Raw genomic sequence first — 18908 nt, forward strand, 5'->3', positions numbered from 1 at the left:
CTTCTTCGTCACTTTCTCTTGTCCCCTGAATACTCTTGGAGTATTCAAAATTCACGGTACGTGCTTCAGGAATCTTAGATTTTAGTTAGATGAATTTGACTACAGGCAGAACTTTTATATACTCGGCAAAATAGGTGGAAGTAGTTTGAAAACGATCCATTTCTTGATATTTTGCTTCTTTAACCAGGGAGCAAAGTTCACGGGGTAATATACTTGGCGCAGTTGCATAGAAGTGCAACGTTGCACCCTCGGGGGGGCTGTGGGAACGCGGCTTGAAGACTTCATTATTTTTGAGGGGAGAAGTGCCCTTTCTCGTTAGGGGATTCCTTGCCCAGGGCGACGCGGAGCCGTCTTGTTAAAATTCTCCCAACTGCATATAACCCGGACAACGCAGACCCCTCTCTTCTTTCCCTTCTTCTACCACCCCTCTCGTGTCTTCCATCTCCTCTTCCCGCGAACTCCGCGAACACCTTCTTGTTTCCTGTACTTGAAGACAGCGAGGCTGACGCTTCAATTTCGCGTGGAAAATATGGGTGGTGGAAGTAGGCATAGGGTGGAAGCACTAGTAGTCGACCACTTAAAGCTAAACTCGAATGAAAAGTTCTAAAAAAAAATAAACAATCAATGTTATAAAATATATAAAATGTATTGAAGTAAATCAAATGTATTTAATGTATCACTAAAAATGTTGTGTTAGTGTAATTGTTCGGGAAAAATAAATAATTAGCGTTAAAAATAAAGTGTCCGAATGCTTTAATAATCGACCGCTTAACTCTAAAAGTCGACCGGTCCGGTAGCTAGTACAAATCACTTTAAAAATATTTTTTTTTACCTATGAAGAGCGCAAATTGTCGTATTTTAACTTTAGAAATTCAAAATATCGACTCCTAGAGAGGGGTCGACTACTAGTGCTTTCACCCTAGATTGGAATTTGTTTTTTTAAGAATGCAGCTATTCCTTGGAACATGGTGTTCGAAAGTCGGAGCATCGGAGTAGTGGAATCCAGTGTTATAATACAGTTGCAGGAGAAATGGTATAGAATTCTTCTGCACAGGGTTTCGCGATTGTAGGGATCAGGAGATCGAGCAAGGCACTTAATAAAATCCCAATTTAGGGGCGATCGTCCCGCTGCACGATAATCGTTCCCGTTTCCCCGAGGGGTTTCGCAGAGGGTAGCTAACCCCTGGTAACGCCGCTCCGATTGGCCCGCCGTTTAGGGGATGATTCCAGGCACGATACCGTCGCCGGTTGGCCGGATTTAATTAATCGATCGCACGCATTACCAGTCGACAAATGGTGGCACGGCTGGTTAGGATGCTCGCAGTTAATGTCGGTGGTCGTTCGTCAGCAAGAATAAACAAGTTCCGCTCCGAAGATAAATTCGAGCTCGCGCTTCGACCCTGAATTTCAGGATTTCCAATGAGCCTGTATCATATACCAAGTCGTCTCTGTTCCTGCAAGCTTCTACCACAAATTCTACGATAAACCGTATTATGATATTACAGATGCCGCGTTTAACTCTTCAAAAGTGGAATAAAAGTCTCATCGAACGGTAAAGAATAATCTATCTTTAAATGCTCGATTGATTTACTAAAACTTACTAAATATTCGATCGAATAATTACTCTGAAAAATCGACTACCATATCGAATGTTTTACATCTCTCAGACGCATTAGATTGTTAAAGGGGGTAGCTTACGAATCCCGACATGTGCTTCGCCATTTTGGCACAAGTCCGAAGCAACGAAAATGTCCTGAAACTACAACTTCCCCGACATCCCCGTATGCAAAGATGCCCGAGGAAAAAGAATTCTTGCAACGATCCACGAGGGTCGCCATCGCGGGCAGCTCGCTCCCCAGCATCCGGGAGGAGGACCACGAGGGTGTGGAGGGTGTGGAATGCGAGGGTGGCTGGATGGTTTCATAAGTTATCGATTGAAAGGGAGCCGGGTGGTGGGAAGAGTGTCAGTTTCCATGGTGACCGATCCTGCGCCCTGCAACTTGGACGTTTACCTTAATGCCCGGGAATTACGGGACGTGATTTTCACCCTGTCCCCCGCCCCTCCACTCTCCCCCTCTCTCTCTCTCTCTCTCCCTTTCTGCTTCGTCGAGGACGGTTTAGGCGATAATGTAATTTTATCTGCAACCCAGCCACCCCTCCCTCCTCCTTTACAGCCCGTTCACGATCTTCCAGAGGCGCCTCCGCTCTCTTTCCACCCCTCTCCCCGTCGTTTCACTCCCCCTCCCCCCTCGATCGACAGGAATAACGTTTCCTTCGGCAAACAACCGTTAGTTCATTGGCCGACGGCGTGGAATTAATTGGATTCCCGGGAAATTAATTGCGGCAAAAGCCACACCCGGCTTGGAAATTGTCGCGGTTGCCGTCGGTGGGCTTTCATCCCCCGAAACCTTGAAGCTTCTGCATGGGAAAGAATGGTAATTAACGCTTGCCTAGGGGTGGAACGAGTCTTGGATGACTTTGATCCTTTTACAAAATTTCTGAGGATTCTGTACTTGATGGAGGGTTAATTCTTAGATCTGGATTATGGTTTTTGAATTATTGAATAGAACATTTTTCGGGGGAGATTTGGATTCTAGCAGCGAGGGAAAGCTGTTAAGAAAGCTTCGTCGAGAAAATTCCGATCGCAGGGATTGTTAGGTTTCCGTGGATCGTTGCCACGGGCACGGCTCACCCCTAACTACGCCGGTGGAGCGGCAAGCCACCCCCTCGGGGGCTGTGCCAACACAAGCCCGCATTAGCTAACTGCGCCCTGATTCGTCGCCGGATCGATCCGAAAAACGAGGAAACTTAACGCGAATTACGTCACCGAGGGCAGAGTTAATTCTGGCAAAATGAAGCGAAAATCGTGGTCGATCGGCGACGAAAAGTCAACTAATTTGAAGAAAGGGAACGGCCGGGGGAGGGGAATATTACCAACCGCGGGGATATTAATTATCGTTTATCAATTCACACACTTTCTATAATCGAGTAACTTCTTTTTTATTGATTTCACAAGAAACAAAATTCCACTTTAGTTTAACAATATCTCCATAAAAAAACTTCAAAAAAGTAAAAAAAATTACGCCAAGTACATGAAATCAAATAAATCACAAAAGAAGAAAAATCTTATTGCAGCCGTGAGGAGATATTAATGAAATAAGTTTCAGGTTAGGTTGGAATTGCCGTGCGACGAGTAAATGATAGTGGTAGCGACAGTCGACATATACAGGGTGTCTTTCATGTACTTGTATATCAGGTAGCATCAGCTTGTAAATACATCACAAAAAGTTGGTGTTGATCACTCGAATTGCCCTAAAATCGCGTACAAATTACATCTCGGCGAGGCACAGGGAGAGGAGGCTATCCCCGAGGAGAAAAAACGTTAAATTACGACCATTTGTATTCTCCGGAGGAATCCACCCCCTAGTGGCCCTTGGAAAAGGCGGGGTCTCTATCCCTCGAGAGGGAGAGTGATACCGTTACCATGGAGTTATGTAAATCGTCGGATTACTCGTCCCTGCAAATTGGAAATCGGCCCTTGTGGAGGGTAGCGATGGCTCCAAAGCCCTGCGAACCAAGAACCATGATAGTCAGAATTCCTCTAAAATTTCAGACTGGAAACACAATAAAAATACCTACCGCATAATTAAAATTATCAGAGCAATAATCGCATCTTGACACAATAAGCGCAGAGTTTCTAAGCGGAATATCTTTCAAAACCTTGGAAGAACCTTCCCTCCGTGTTGGACGCGAAGAAAAGCGAAAAATCGTTGGTAAACTCGCAAGGGGAGGTATAGGGTGGCCATAGTCGAGAGAGGAGGGCCAACCCGAGGTCTAGCTATGGAGCGAAATGGGGTGACGCGGGGGCAAGGTGTCACCATCCCCCGTGGCGTAACGAGGAGCGTGAAACAGGCGCAGAATCGCGTCGGATCGTCCCAGGGGTCGCGTTACACGCATTAGCTAAACGGCGCCTCTGATTGGCTCCCTTCTACCACCCTGGCTCCCGTCATCAACCCCCGTTTCCCCTCTAAGGTCAAACCGTTGGGGTGGAACCAGGGGCGCCGAGCCAAGTTCAGAAAACGATCTTTTCATCCCTGGCAAGCTGGGAGTCTCTGTCCTCTAGACTTACTTGCAGGAGGGTGGAAAGGGGTGGTTTCGCTGCACACTGTGCCAACTGGGGGTTGAAAACCTGTGTCGTCTTCTTCGCCTTCAGATTAGCTGAAAATTTTTTATTTATCTTGGCACGTCTTTTGGAACGTCTCCAAGGGATGTTAAAGGTGTGTTTCAAATTTCTCAATACACGCTCCGTGTAATAATTCTCGTTCCTATTCGATGTTCGATTCTAGGCAACTTCGTATCACACGAATGCTAGTTGTAGGTTATCCAGTTGGCCTCTTGCAATATCGTTTGAAACAAGGAATACGTTAAGCTCGCGATGGCAGCGTCTCAGCTTCTCACGTGCCAGGCTTCGGCGAACGACGCTGTGACCCTCGACGACATATTGATCTTTTTGGGCAAGTATAGCGAGCGCTCGCCTCTGCGATGCCTCAGTTTCCCGAACCAATACGCTCTACCAACCTCGAACTCGATTATCCCTACCGATCACTCTTATATCCACCGTTGCCCCGCATACTTAGGCGAGTTCGGCTGGTACCAGAAGTACCTTTTCATGCTGCTGATGGTCTTCTGCTTGTTCCTGACCTTCGTCTACTTCACGCAAACCTTCCTCACCGTGCTGCCCATGGAGTACTGGTGCAAGCTGCCGGAGGTGAAAGGGGTGGCGGGCGACAAAGTAAAGGAGATTATGATCCCCAGCTCGACGCTGCTCCCTTACGAGGGACACAACCTACCTTACTCGAGATGCTGGATATACGATTTAAAGCCGGAGCAGGCCATCGCCGCGGGTAAACCAGACCCAAGCTGGCCGGTAAAAAAGTGCAGCAGCTGGGAGTACAAGCTGAGCGGAGCCGACGTGCCCTACATGTCCGTCGCTGCTCAAGAGAATTGGGTAGATATCCACTAGTAGCTCCCCAGAAACCTCCTCCTCGGAGCCGATCCTAAGTATTCCGCTACCCAGGTCTGCGACAACGCGTACAAAGCCACCTTCGCTCAGAGCATCTTCTTCGTGGGCTCGATCTTCGGGGGTCTATTCTTCGGATGGATGGCTGACAAGTACGGAAGAGTGCCGGTGCTAATCGGAACGAACATGGTGGGCTTCGTCGGAGGCATGAGCACGATATTCGCCAGCCAGTTTTGGCAGTTCCTCGCCTGCAGGTTCGTCGTCGGCCTGGCCTACGACAACACCTACGTCATGGCCTATATACTCGTCCTCGAGTACATCGGCCCACAATGGCGCACGTTCGCAGCGCACATGTCCTACGGGCTATTCTACACCCTCGGCGCCCTCAGTTTACCTTGGATGGCCTACGGGATCGGGGATTGGAAGAAATTCACCCTAGCGACGTCTCTTCCACTGGCCATTGCCATTCTCGCCCCCTTCTTCATTCCCGAAAGTGTCAGGTGTTCTATCTGTATAGATAATAAATTTGTGGTAATAGTAGATGGTAAATTTTGTCCGTAAGATTGCAGAAGAGGGAATAGTCGATCCTCTTGGTGGAGCGATTGGGTATATGCGGGTTTCTTAACGAAAGGTGGCTGGTCAGCAAGGGAGAGCTGGAAAGGGCCGTGAAGATCATCAGTAGTATCGAGAAGATAAACAAAAAGGAGGTGCCTCAGGATATATACGAGGATTTCCTCGACAACAGCTTGCAAACTGCTGGCACCCTAAGTGCCGAGCGACACTCGTTCGTGGATCTCTTCAGGACGAGACGTCTGAGGTACCTTTACTCCGCGAGTCTTCGTGATTGGCTTCAGCTGTGTTTGAAACAACAGTCAATTCTTCGCGAAATTCCCTTTAACGTTCCAACCCACCCACGTTCGTGATCCTCCGTAGAAACCTCACGATATTGCTGATGGTGGCTTGGGGCGTGATCCGTATGTCCTACGACGGCCACATCAGGTGCCTGGATACCTTCGGCATGGACATTTTCACCACCTTCACGATTGCCTCTGCGACAGAGTTGCCGGCGGATATGTTCGTCAACTACACCTTAGACACCTGGGGACGAAGGTGGACACTGTTCGGCTCCGTGTTCCTCTCCGGACTGTTCAGTCTAGGCGCGGCCAGCGCCCCCGTTGGTTTTAGATATGCCTCGTTCGCGATCGTCGGCCGTTTGTTCATCAACATCGCCTCGAACATCGCGATCCAATACGTCGCGGAACTGCTGCCCACGGTCGTTCGCGGCGAGGGGTTGGCTTTCGTACACATTATCGGATACGTCACGTCCATCTTCAGCCCCTTCATCGCGTTCTCCAACAGGATCATGTACAATCTGCCGATGATCATCCTTGGAGTCGCGTGCGTTGGCGGTGGCATCCTCTGCCTCTTTCTACCGGAAACGCTGATGCAGCACTTGCCGCAGACTATGCTGGTATATCGAATTCAAATCAAATTTACCCTCATTCGTGGGAATTGCGGTGATTCCTGGGAATACTTTAGAATCTAAACGGTTCGGACCGTTATTCTTCAATTGAGATTCCATTTCTCTTCGCTTTGAGAGTCCCAGGCTACAGACTTTGGACCATCGAACTCGATTCTCAGCGTTACCAAATTTATTCTGAATTCTATCAGCACTCGCAAACTCCAACTCTTTCTCTTCTAGGAAGGAGAACTGTTCGGGGTCGAGCAGTCGTTCTGGGATAACCCGTTCATGAAGAAGAGGAAGCCTCTGGAGTCCAGAGGACACCACCTGCACGCGAAACGTCCTGCCTCCAGGCCAGGGATGCTGCGCAGCAGCATGATTTCTGGCATCTTGAGCAACGCGAGAAGACGGTCCACCATACAGGAGAGAGTTAGCATGATGATGCAGAATGGTGCATCAAGCTCCGCGCCGAGGAATACCACGCCGTTAGAGTATCTCCAAAGAGCCAGGCAGGAACACAGCGGCGATGGAAACGTTGCGACTTAAGAGGATGAGTGAATTAATTGTATTACAGTCGTAGAATTTCATTAATATAGAGGGATATTTAATTTAGAATATTCGTAAGTTAAAAGGGATGGGAATCCAAGGGATAACGTGATAAGACTGGGGGAAACTTTTCTGCAAATTGTGTATTTTATTCTGTGTATTTTCGTTCTGATTGTTTTCAGTAGAATTATTGGGGAATTGTTGTACAGAATTTAAGAAGAGAATCCTTTCTCTTCTTTCTTCAAATAAGCGAATACAGTTGTTCCAATTTTTTTAAACTTAGTGCTGAGATATTTCTCAGATGTTATCAATTAATAACAATTAAATACAAAAGAGGCAGGGGCCCAGACAGACGTTTAGTTAATTGCCGGGATTAGCGACAACAGAGACTCGACATGTGGCCTCATTTAGCACCGACACGTTCCCGAACTCGAATTTCGTTTCCCTTTCTCTGAAAACACATAAATCCAGGCGGCGCGGCCTTTTCTTCTTATTTCAGAGACGTTCGCTCGCCGTGGGTGGTTGACTAAAAAAAGAACTACAGATACACTCGCGTTACATTGCAAATTTCCAAGCCCTGCCAATTCCTAACAACTTTTCACCACTTAACTTGGAATTCCCAAATAATCTACATTTACTCTGAAAAATACCTTCAGGCTGCATAATATATTTTCACCCTCCACTTTAGCATTTCCATACTATTTTAATTTTGCATCCAACTTCAAAGATCTGTCATCTATTTTACTTGCACAGTTATTAAGAAACTCCAAAGACAATAAAACTGGAACGAGCTGTCCTTTTCGAAAGCCGCCTCCTCGATTTTCCTAAAGGAAATCCGAGACAAACTCATGGCTCGTCACTCGACACGCCTAATGGGTCCATAATGACCAGCCGACGTGTACATGCCTGCCAGGCACACCCAAATTCGTCACCCACGCAGAAAATTTGGAATTTTGTCCACGCTACTTTCCGTTCGCATACAAAACAGGCCACTTCGCCCACACAAAGAAATATCTTCAATTATCACCACACAATTCCTCCACTCCGCGCAAGAGCGGAATTTTATCAATCCTATAAATCATGGCACGATTGCAGAAGAAATCATTGCACACGAAAATCCCGAAGAAAATCGCAGGATGGAGGCGCAATTCTCCAAACCATCGCCACCAATTGCACCCCCACGATGTTTCAACCCCTCCGTCGGGTTCTCCGCGTTCCTGAAGGACCGAGGAAGAGGAGAGTCATAACCTAAGGCCCGAGTAAAGCGGGGCTTTCCGTATTTCAGGGAGGAACGGCCCCGCGTTGACAGCGAGAACGAGCGTGGCTCGTAAATGCGAGATTGCCTGGCCGCTTTACGAGCTTTCTATCGCGTTTTCGGGATTATTTGAGAAAATGGAATCCTCGGCGAGGCTGCCCGCCCGCGAGGGCGGAGGAACGAAATGCAAACCAGCTGGAAAATCGTAAAAGGCGAAAATGTAACGAAACGTAATCGTCGGCCGACGAAGGGGGCGTTGCAGCTTCGGGGAAAGCTCCGTGAGGGTGAGAACGGGGGATGGGATGGAAAACGAGATACCGCCGGCATACGTCGGGCGTTTTATTGCGCTCGCGGTCTCTCGAAGAAAGTCTTTCTCTGTCTCGTAAAAGGGCCACGGTTGTAAAAGTTTTCCAGGCGCTCGTCTCCTGGTGTATACTTTGTCGTTATCGCGCCCCACGGTTTCGCCCTTTCCCTCTGTCGCCCTTCGCTCGCACCTAATGAGCCGTGGGCGAGGAGAATCGAGGATTTCTCTTTCTCCTTTTCGGTTACATTGCTTCTGAAAGTTGAGGATACGGCAAGCGTGGAAACCCGAAGAACGTAAAGAACTTTGTGTCACTTAAGGGGTTATACCTAATCAGGTGGCCGAAAAGAGGCGAACATTTGTGATTTTTTTTTGAAGAAGCGGAAGCGTATATTTTTACAAAACTTTTTGCGCTTAAAAGAGCAACATCATAAAATCACAAACATTCGCCTCTTTTCGGCCGCCTGACTAGGTACAACCCCTTAAATTTCAATTCCCCGCGTCCTCCCCCAAATCCAAAAGCAAAAGAACCTCGGGAGCCTCTCGCCATCGCGCTTCTCATCATATCGAAAAGCCCCGGCGCACTTTCCGTCGCCATTCCCTCTGTGCACCGGAAACTGTGCACGCTTCCGCCATTTTGGCGAACGGCGGCCGAGTAGGAGACGTAAGAGGCAGTAAATTCCGTGGCCGATGTTTTGCCGTAATCTAGGAGTTTCGAGGTCGATCCAGCCTGCTAGTTTTTCTACGAGCGTGGTAGAGGCGGCGGAAAGAAGCAGCGTGGCAACAAGAAAGGCAAGAAGCGCGGGACAACGGGGGGAAAGTGGAGCCGGGGCGAAGAAAGGGCGAATCTCGCGAGAGGATCGGGGAGAATGGTGGAACGAGGCGAGGAAATTGCGAAAATCTTTGGAGAGGCAGTTTCGCTGGGCGGAGTGGCCTGCTAAACAAACAGTAGTTGGCGGAGCAATCACGTAGGAAGCGGTGGGTCGTTGGAGGCGTCCGCGTCCGCGGCGAGGAAGATGATCGCTGACGCTGGCCGCGAGGTGAAAATTGCCGGTTTGCCGTTGCACCGGCTCCGAACGTTTCACGATGCATCTCCGGGATGGTAGCCATGGCCTCCTCGGAGGGAATGCCGGCAGCACCGTTCGCTTTTATCGGCGCAAATTGCCCGGAAAGTCGGCCTGTCCGCGCGTGTGCCCGCCACTTGCGGCGCGTTTTTACAATCGGCCGCGCAGTCACTTCTGGATGGTTTGTTTGCACAGGGCCAGGGATGTGAAAGGGTTTTACGAGTGGAGGGACCGAGAGGCTTCTCGCGTAGGAAGTAAATTTTAGGAAGGTGTTTCGAAGATTTCGTTGGCAAGCTGAAGAGCAATGTACAGTGCCTGTATATTGGAGCATGGAAGACTGATCTGACGGCGAGGTCTTCTATTCTTAGACCGCTCGTTTGACATTTTATCAGAGATGCAAAGGTATTGGACGTTAGAATTCAATTTCAGGCCATTATTCTTGGTCGGCCGGTGGCGTAATTTGAAAACTGTGGGTAAAAGCTCGAATTAAAAGGAGTCGGAACGATAGCGGGCCACTCGTAGAAGCGATTTATGCGAGCGCATAAACGTCGACAATGCTCGCGTTCCCTATTAAAATCGATACCCGTGTCGGGGCTGCTTTACGGCCGTGCCGTAAACATTAATTAAAATAAGAAAAGCCGACGGCGCTTTTAATTTTTTGGGTCGTAATGTGGGTCGAGCCGACGATAGGTCATCGTAACACGTTCCGGGGTTAGAGGGCGCGATTCTTTTCACGCAACTGATCGATCCAGCTCGCGAACTTTATTTCTACTCGAAGTTTCAAGATTTTCGAATCCCAATACGTGGAACACTGACGTTTCCTGAGTTTATTCACTTGGCTGTGTGAAATTTCGAAATTTTAGAGCTTAGAGAGCAAAATTTCCAAATTCCTGTGCTTGGAATGAAAAATATTCAAAGTTCTAAGCTTAGAATGGATAATTTCCAAATTCCTGAGCATCCTGAAGTTGAAAATTTTCAAATTCTTCCGCTTAAAGTTGATAAATGCCAACCTCCTCGGGTTAAAACTAAAAATTGTACACCCTCCATACTTAGAACACCAATCTCCGCGAGTTTCTAATAATAAACCTCCAAACCTTCGAGATTCCTAAATTCGGAGCGTCTTCGAAAAGTTTCCATGGTCGACGCGATAAACAGTGTTCGTTTAATCTCGAGGCTCCGTAACCGCGATAAATTCCGTCTGGCCGCGGATGTCCCCGCTAATTTCGTAGACCGAGCTGACCCTCCGCCATCCAGCCCGTAGATTCCGTGGCGCGGATGGCTGCCATAAAATCGGGCCAATTACAGAGATACGCGAAAACATCGTCAATTACGGCAATTAGCTCGTTGGCGGAATTGCATCGTGTCACGGCCGTTGCTGGCACTAGCGTAAAGCGCCGCGATACACGCATCTTATTTTAATCACAGGCTGCTGCTCTCTCGCTCGCGTAGCCGTTGTTCATAAAATCCTTATCGTGTTTCTCGACGCCTCGTTCTTTTCTGCCGGCGATAAAGTAATTGCAATCGTTTCTACCTGAATGTACTCTGGCTCAATGAAGCGCAATTACAATGAAACTTATCGATATTAAAAAAAAACAGCCCCCTATAAGGTGTTGATAACAAACAGCAACCAAAATCTTGAAGTAATGTACTCGAATTAAGTTTCTCGCTTCCTCTGTCCAAGATTAACGGAAAACTTGCAGAAGCTACGGCGCTCCGGCGAATCTACAAGTACTCCCCAGTACACCCTCGCGCCGATATATCCCCAGATAACAGAGGGGGTGACAAGAATAACAGCGCCATCCGAGGAAAGAGTCCCACCGCACGTAGTACATTACGCATTGTGTGCTTACAGTTTATAGGGTGATGCGCGGCTGCTGTACGGGTCGGAGGACGATCATCCCCCGGCAGTTAACTCAAATTGCATTATGGGAGGGCTGGTGGCGTTCTGGGGCCGATTGCGGGGTGGGCTCGAGCGAACCCGACGGTCTGGGGACGTCGTAACCCTCTGTGCTATACAAACACCACGTATTTGCGCGCCTTCCTTCTCATCGATCACGATCCGGAAGATAAACGCGCGACGATCACCAGCGATGATACAAATTTCTAGCATCGAATCGGTGATACGGTAATTCTCTAATTTTTTTCGAATTTCATCTCTAATGCGAACGATATTCCCCCGTCGAATCAAGATTCCTAAAGTCCTCCTCGCCTCGTTGATCTCCCGATTGCATCTGCACGCGTGCAAGCTCACCCACGAACAAGAGGCGTGTTTGCGCGAGGCGTACGCGCGTAATGGAGCATCCCCAACCTGGATCAAGACTATTTGTTTAATAGGGATTATATTGTGTCGTCCAGCGGGGGAGACAGGCCGCCGGAATTGAAATCAAACGACACGTGACGCCCTTCGCCAAGCGATGGCCTCTTTGTCCTTTCGTAGTCTGCATCCAGCGATCTTGTTACTGGGGTTGCGTGATCAATGGATCTACATATGTATATACCTTCCATCGACCCCAAGGCTATCGAATGAATCGGGAATTCTAATTGTCACGGGATATTAATCTCCAGCACTGAATTAGGAGGGTTTAGAGAACTTCCCATAAATTCCATCCCTCTAGGGTAAATCACTCATAAATAATTTTACTTTACTCTTTGTTAATTTTCCATGAATAATTATCTGAGTGGTCCCTGCCAACGACGAAAACCATTTCTCCCTGCACCTCGGGAGAGGTAGTCACATGTCATGACTTCAGTTTTCAACCCGATTTACAGTAAATATTGTCTTAAAGCAAATATCGACCAGTTTTTTTCCGAATCAGCATAAAATTCTGAACATATAGGTTTATTCTGATAAAATAAGTAATATCAATATTAGTTTTAATAGCCATTTTATATTAGCTCCACCGCGTCTCCCGGATTTACCCTACTCTTTAATCTGAAAATTCTTTGCTGGACAGAATGGTTTCCCTTTCTCATGGGGAACTACACTTTTTTATCCACTTTATCGTTATTACTCCGCCGGACACCGTTCCCTCTGTCGAAGCAAATGATCACAGCGCTTAATATCCATCCTCGTTCGCCCTCCTCGTCGGCGAGTCCGCGGAATCGCGCGAAATTACACGTTCCGAGGACGCGTAATCGATAAAATCGAAAGGATAGCGGGACGTGCACGGCCCGAGGTACACGCACACGCGAGACCGCAGCTCTGTCACGTTCGGTCATTGCGAAATTCCGCCTGCAAACGAGAACAACACTCCTCGGGAGACTATCTCGGTTTTCGGTAACGATCTCCGGCTGAAGCAAAACGCCCCTCGGCTTTCACGCGACGCGGGCGACTTTAATTAGGCATTTGAGTGGTCGGAACGGCTAATAAATTAATTAAACGACGGCGTCCCGCCGGCCGTGATCCGGAACGAGTGATAATCGAATAATCGCCGCGCCCGCAACGTTTCGTCGCAATTACATCAGCTGCCCTAGGCCTGATAGCGTCTTCAGCGTCTTCTTTACCGTCTTCATTACTCGGATCCGCCGCGCCGCCCCGACGCCCCCTTTTTCCTCCAACAACATTGGCTCTTCACTTCTCCAAGCACTCGGAACTCTCGATCTGATAAAGGGGTCGTAACTTCTATTAAGAGACTTTATTTTCTATCATTAATACATACTTCCCATCGCAGTCTTCGGGAATATTCGAGAGTTTAAAATTTCTGGAAAACCAGAGCTTCCATCCTCGTTTCTGAAAAAAAATCTGCTTCCAAATATACCCAGGGGAACGTAAAACCGTGGCGAGGGTTCAGTAAATCACGGATCGCCTAACGAGACGTTCGATCGACGTGTCTTAATTAAAGTTGGCGAACAGGGCGCGCGTGACTGCTCGTTTCCCGAATTTCCACGGTGATCCGTCACCCCAGTCGCATGGAAATCGAGCACCTTCGGGGACAAGTCGAGGGGTCACGGGCGACGGGTAAAAAATGGAAGGAGCGTTGGAGGATCGAGGGGGAGGTAGGAGGAAGTTTCCGCGGGCCAGAGGGAAGATCAATTCCAGGCAATATGTGGAACGATTTCTCTCCGTTGGTGGATATCCGTCGCGCGGAGGGCGAAGTAAACGAGAATCCACGGTGGCAAACGGCAGCCCCGGCTCGCCTTTCCCGTGTATCCTTTATTCCTAGCAGCGATTTATTCTCTGTCATCTCCTGGAGCTCGGCTCACAAGAGGAGAGGGGAAGGAGGAAGTCGCGAGACAGGGGGCCATCTTCTCGTTCGAAAGAAGGTTTTATTGGGCTTTTTATGGGGCGAATAAACGGGCACGTTACGCGGATTTGCATGGGACTCGTTCTACGACAGCCGCGCCACTTTCATCCCCCGTTCCTGCGGCTTCCTGGGGAGGAGCGCGAAATGAATAGGTGGGCGATGACACGCAGGGATAGTCGAAAGAAAGCTTTGGTCCCTAAGCAAGATCCTAGGAACAGCTTTAAGCTTAATTAATTATCATTCCACTGCCTTCCGAGGGGGTAGTTGTTCGCAAGATGGCCGCGAACGTAAAGCTGCCAGAAGCCAGCCGAATAATCCTCTGGTCCGCCGTTGACACAGTAAACAGCGTCTCGGTGTTGGGAAAATATTATTCCAAGAAGGGTCGCAACCCTCGCCGGGGCTCGTGAAAGCGATACACCGTTTTGTGCCGCGGCCAGGTGGCGAGTTTTGCAGATAAAATTAAAGCCAATAAAGAAAATATCGCCGGCTAAGTACAAGGAACGCGACAATGAGCGACGGGGAGTGGGGTAATCGGTAATAATGGCGAATAATGGAAAGATAACAGAGGTCTGCGGCGTGGCAAAAAAAGTCTGACTAACCCTTCTGAAATCTAAAAATACTGTTCAAGCTGCAGCGTTTCTTGGAAACCTACGGGACATAAATTCATTCGAGACAGAGGATCTAAATGCAAGTTTCAATTCTTCGTCCTTCCAGCTGCATCTCGAGTCCTTGGAAATATTCGTGGACTATTCGAAAAGCTGCAGGCGGCACGCGTTTTCCCCTAATTCGAAGCAGATTTTCGGGGACATAAATTCGAGGCTCGTTACACCCGCTACACCCTTTACCCCCGTCCCTTATCTGCCGCCTTATTTCCACCGAAAACCACGATCGAGTTTTACCGCCTCCTCTCCGCGCATCTGGCGCGATCTCTTCTTTCCTTTCGGCAGCCGCCTCGCCCCGAGGAGAACCAGATAGGGACCACGGCTTTTATCTCGGAACACGCCCGTTGTCGAAGCATTTAATGTTACCGGGGGACCTTTGATTCCCTCCGAACGCGGAAAACACGGCTGCGACGAAATACCGCCTCGTGGAACACCGTGTTCCCCGGTTCCTCGGGCAATTAACCTCCACGTAGATGTAGCCCCCCTATCTGGCGATATTCGCGGCGTTGGAAACTTTATTGCGTCCCTTGGAAGCTTGGCAAGCAGACCTTCGCTTGGAAGAACCGCAAAGAGGCAACGTAGGTGTGGCAGTAAACAAGAGAAAATAATAAAGATCGCAAAGGTAACGATAATTAAAAAAACGGTAGTTGAGGAGAAGCTGTAAGAAGAGAACTAAGAGAAAGGAAATTAAAGCGAGTGGAATCGAAGGGAAGACCAGTTTCCTCTTGTATTCGTGGAAACGTTCCAAGGAAGAAGAGAGAGGAGCTTTCCTTCGTCTCTGTTCCCTTGTTCCTCCCGCTCGACGCTCAAGGCGCGTTAACGATACCATCTCCAGGCGCTCTTCGACAAATTCATAAAGTACAGTTCATAAAACGTACCCTTAAGATAGACGAGAAGGAGGAGTATGCAGGGGAGGTGACTCGTAAGTTGAGCGTAAACGGGCGTTGCGTTAAGTTGAGCGGATAAAATGATGGCTCGTGCGAACGGAGGCAGATGCATCCACGTCGAACGACCTAAGTGCAACTCTTGGCACTTCATACCGCAGCCCCACCGCCATCCGGTGAACACGGTCCTCGAGCCATCGATGCGACCGCGGGAACCCGTTCCCGAAAGCTGTCAGCCATAAAAACCCTCCGCTGATGATCGGTTTAAGAAGCTTCGTCATACTGGAAACGCTTTTTTTAGACTCCCTTTGGGAATGGAGCGCAGCACGTCGAAAGTGGTGTCTGCCATATTCGAAGAACTTGTGGACGTTAGAGAAATTGATTGCTTTCTCTTTCTCTTAAAAGTGCTGGCAATTATTAGGTCGACGCGGAAGGTTGGAATAAAAATACTTTTTGCTTTTTAACTATTTTATTTCTTTGAGTTTCTCTGACATTTCTCGAGTTGTGAGCCAGCGTTAGCGATTGCTATTGTATTCCCAGTAGGTACAGCCAAAGCAACTTTTACGATCTAATTCACCGCTGTAGTTAAAATAAGACAGAGTAGAAAGCGGATTGGAAGTGGTGTCGAATCCTCGCGCGCAGAGAACAGTGCAGAATTTCCTAATGGCACAAAGAAGCGGAATTAATTAGCATTTGCGCGCCGGTGGAGAGGGCACAGTATAATATTCGTCAATGGCACTCTCTGCCCCCGGGGTCCAAACATCTAGACGCCCCCTCCATCTCGCTCTCTCTCCCTCTCTGTCTCGAGGGGAGGGAGAAGGAGAGACAGCGAGGGATGTGTTAAAGCGTATTCTAATGCGTGAATGCGTGCGTGCTAGGCCGCGTGAGCGTGTGCACGATGGTTTAACAAGGGTCTGACAGGCTCGTTGCCGTTGTTATTTATCGGTTATGTCGGCGCATCTCCCATCTCGATGAGAGAGAGAGAGGGGAAGATGGACAGAGAAGGTCTTCCTCTGTCTCCTTTCATCTGCCAGCACTTTCCTCTCGCTCTTGGAAGAAGCTTCCCTTAGCGCTCTCTCTTCATTCCTCTTCGCGCGTGTAGACACCTCTGTGGCCCTGGTTTGGACACCAGTAGCGTAGACAGTGCACTGGGAAATAGTTTACAAATAACAACATACAACTGACTCTTCTAGCCACGTCGTAGCCCCTTCAAACCTTTTTGCATCTCATTTCCCTTGAAATCGAGTGGCTTCCTACATTCCAAAGGGGGTGCTCCCTAACTAGTACTCAAGAGAGCCACTTCAGATGTCGCTACTGAAGAAACTTTGCTTATTATCTCATCACGATACTCTAGTTCTTCATCTTCATCATCTAGTAAGACAATGGAGCCCATATTTGAACTCTATCCTCCCCCAGGATCCCTCCATTTACGCTTCTAAGAATCTTTGAACCGGAAGATCATTATTATCAACTGAACCATCAACATTATTACTCGAATGCCACACCACCACTACCATTCGTTACACCTTCCCCCAATCAAATACACTAAAAAATCCAGCAATCTAATTCTCAATTCGTACAACATTGTACGAGGGGTAGCTTATAGGTTATGCTTCTAGGCAAGAAGATCGCTGTTGCTCCCACCCGGTGATGCCTCGTCGCTACGCCAATGCCGAGGACGTGGCTTATGGAGATGGCGATGCAGGACTCGCGCGTTCCCCTGTGGTTTATACCACTTGGCCCTGGCGGGGCGAGGGGGTGGACTGTTAGGCGCTAGCACGTGTTAAAAACATAACCACTTACTTGGATGGGCTACACGGTTTATTTATCGCGCGTTGCCACCCCCGCACAATCCGCCCGGGGTAATTCGCCTCGGACGGATCGACCACGGACCTCGGCGAGGTTCTCTCCGCCGGCGTCGAGTGATTCCGACGCCGCGCGACGACGGAATTACGCGGCACACTTAACCCACCGGCTCCAAAAATAATTAAAACGTCCCTGTGACACGTTGAGAGCTGCCTTCGTCGAGGTACGTTTAATCGCCGGCATTAGCGTGTCGATATCTTAATGCCGGCGCCGAACAGCTCTTCCTCCGAGAACTTTGCATTAACAGATGCTTCTGCTGTGCCAGTAGGTATACTGGCACCTTCCTTTCTCTCCTAAAACACAGCGCGAACGCTTCGGTGTATCATTGCTATCGCTATATTCTTCGTCTTCCATTTAGTAAACCCAATGGAAGCATAGAGTAAAGGTAGGTAAAAGTTCGCACTATGCGAATTTCATTGTTTGAGTTCTGGCAGTGGCCAATGGTGATTGACAATCAATTGTCAATCAAGGTAGAGTCACCAGTGTCGAATTGTGTAGCTGTGCTTCGTTTTGTTATCGTACAATGCGGTAAGTACTGAATTCGTATATAAGTTGTGACAGGTAAATTTACATGAAGTCTCTGCCTATCGAATAATAAGGGATAATAGTCATTTCTCACAAAATGATATGTGCTATCAGTGTAATACCAAGGATTTTAGGGAAGTCTAAACTTTAAGTGCGCACTCTTGCCCCACAATACTCTACAGTTCCACCTAAACCACTAAATCTCCGGCGATGCTACCAGAGAGAGGGCCAAGGGACTCTGGCACCCCCCAAAGAAGGGGCTTTACAAAAAGGAAAGGGAACTGGATTTTATCTCTAAAGAAATTTTTATAATCCCCTAAAAAATTTTACTGAATTCGCATTAAAAATATTTTTATATCTTCAACTCGGCTCCCCTCAAGATGAAATTCCGAGTGCGCTGCTGTATGCTACCCTTAGTAATTCACAATCTCCCCTTATGTTCTACGAAGGTTTCACAAAACAGATTTCAAAGAACTCTTCTCCACCCCCCACGTTCCTCCTGCATTGCTCGCAAAATGTCAGCCTGGGGTTTCCAAAAAAGTGTAGAAAACCTGGAAATACAATGGGAGTAGAGGCCGCGATGAGGGAGTTCGCATAAACGAGCCAGATTCCCGAGAAATCAGAGTTAACATCAGCGAGGACAGATTTATCAGGGCGTCGCGGCTCCCGAGGGAGGCGTCGCGGTGCTCGTTGACTGAGCACCCCCGTGGGCACGGGGCTCGCCCTCATACATGCGAATCGGGAAAATTCAGCTCGCGGAGATCGGCCTGGCGGACACGCTTGTAACAACAGCCATCAGCCGCGGAATGAGGGCGTCGCGCGGGGACAGGCGAGCTCTCGTTACGCTTTTAATCGTTTCATCAACTTGTTGTTATCGCCGCGAAACGTCCGGCCATTTTGCCGCCGATTGGACCGACCCGCCTGGCCTCTGTTTTCTCCCTGGCGGATTTTCGCTGCGATTTGCGCGGAATTGCCGCTGAAACGAGCTGTCCGCTTCGTGCTTCCAAACGCTGGATATTTCTGAATTCATTTGCTTTCTTTCTTGCGGCGGGAATAGAGGACTTTGAGAATAAAATTAA

At 48.6% G+C, this 18908-nt stretch overlaps 1 protein-coding gene across 2 annotated transcripts in view; it reads left to right on the forward strand.

Annotated features, from left to right (window-relative positions):
• Positions 1–8021, forward strand: part of LOC143373866 (organic cation transporter protein) — a 42547-nt gene extending 34526 nt beyond the window's left edge. Inside the window, exons 1-5 of one of the 2 annotated variants that reach the window (XM_076821485.1) lie at positions 4879–5008; positions 5078–5520; positions 5652–5837; positions 5954–6491; positions 6723–8021. In XM_076821485.1, the coding sequence (XP_076677600.1) occupies positions 4982–5008; positions 5078–5520; positions 5652–5837; positions 5954–6491; positions 6723–7028 (1500 nt within the window). In that variant the 5' untranslated portion in view covers positions 4879–4981 and the 3' untranslated portion in view covers positions 7029–8021. Of the gene's footprint in view, positions 1–4878; positions 5009–5077; positions 5521–5651; positions 5838–5953; positions 6492–6722 lie in introns of those variants that run through there. The other variant, XR_013086550.1, reaches the window with a different exon arrangement.
• Positions 8022–18908: the final 10887 nt, after the last annotated feature.

Source organism: Andrena cerasifolii, chromosome 10, assembly GCF_050908995.1.
Source record: "Andrena cerasifolii isolate SP2316 chromosome 10, iyAndCera1_principal, whole genome shotgun sequence".
Lineage (NCBI taxonomy): Eukaryota > Metazoa > Arthropoda > Insecta > Hymenoptera > Andrenidae > Andrena > Andrena cerasifolii.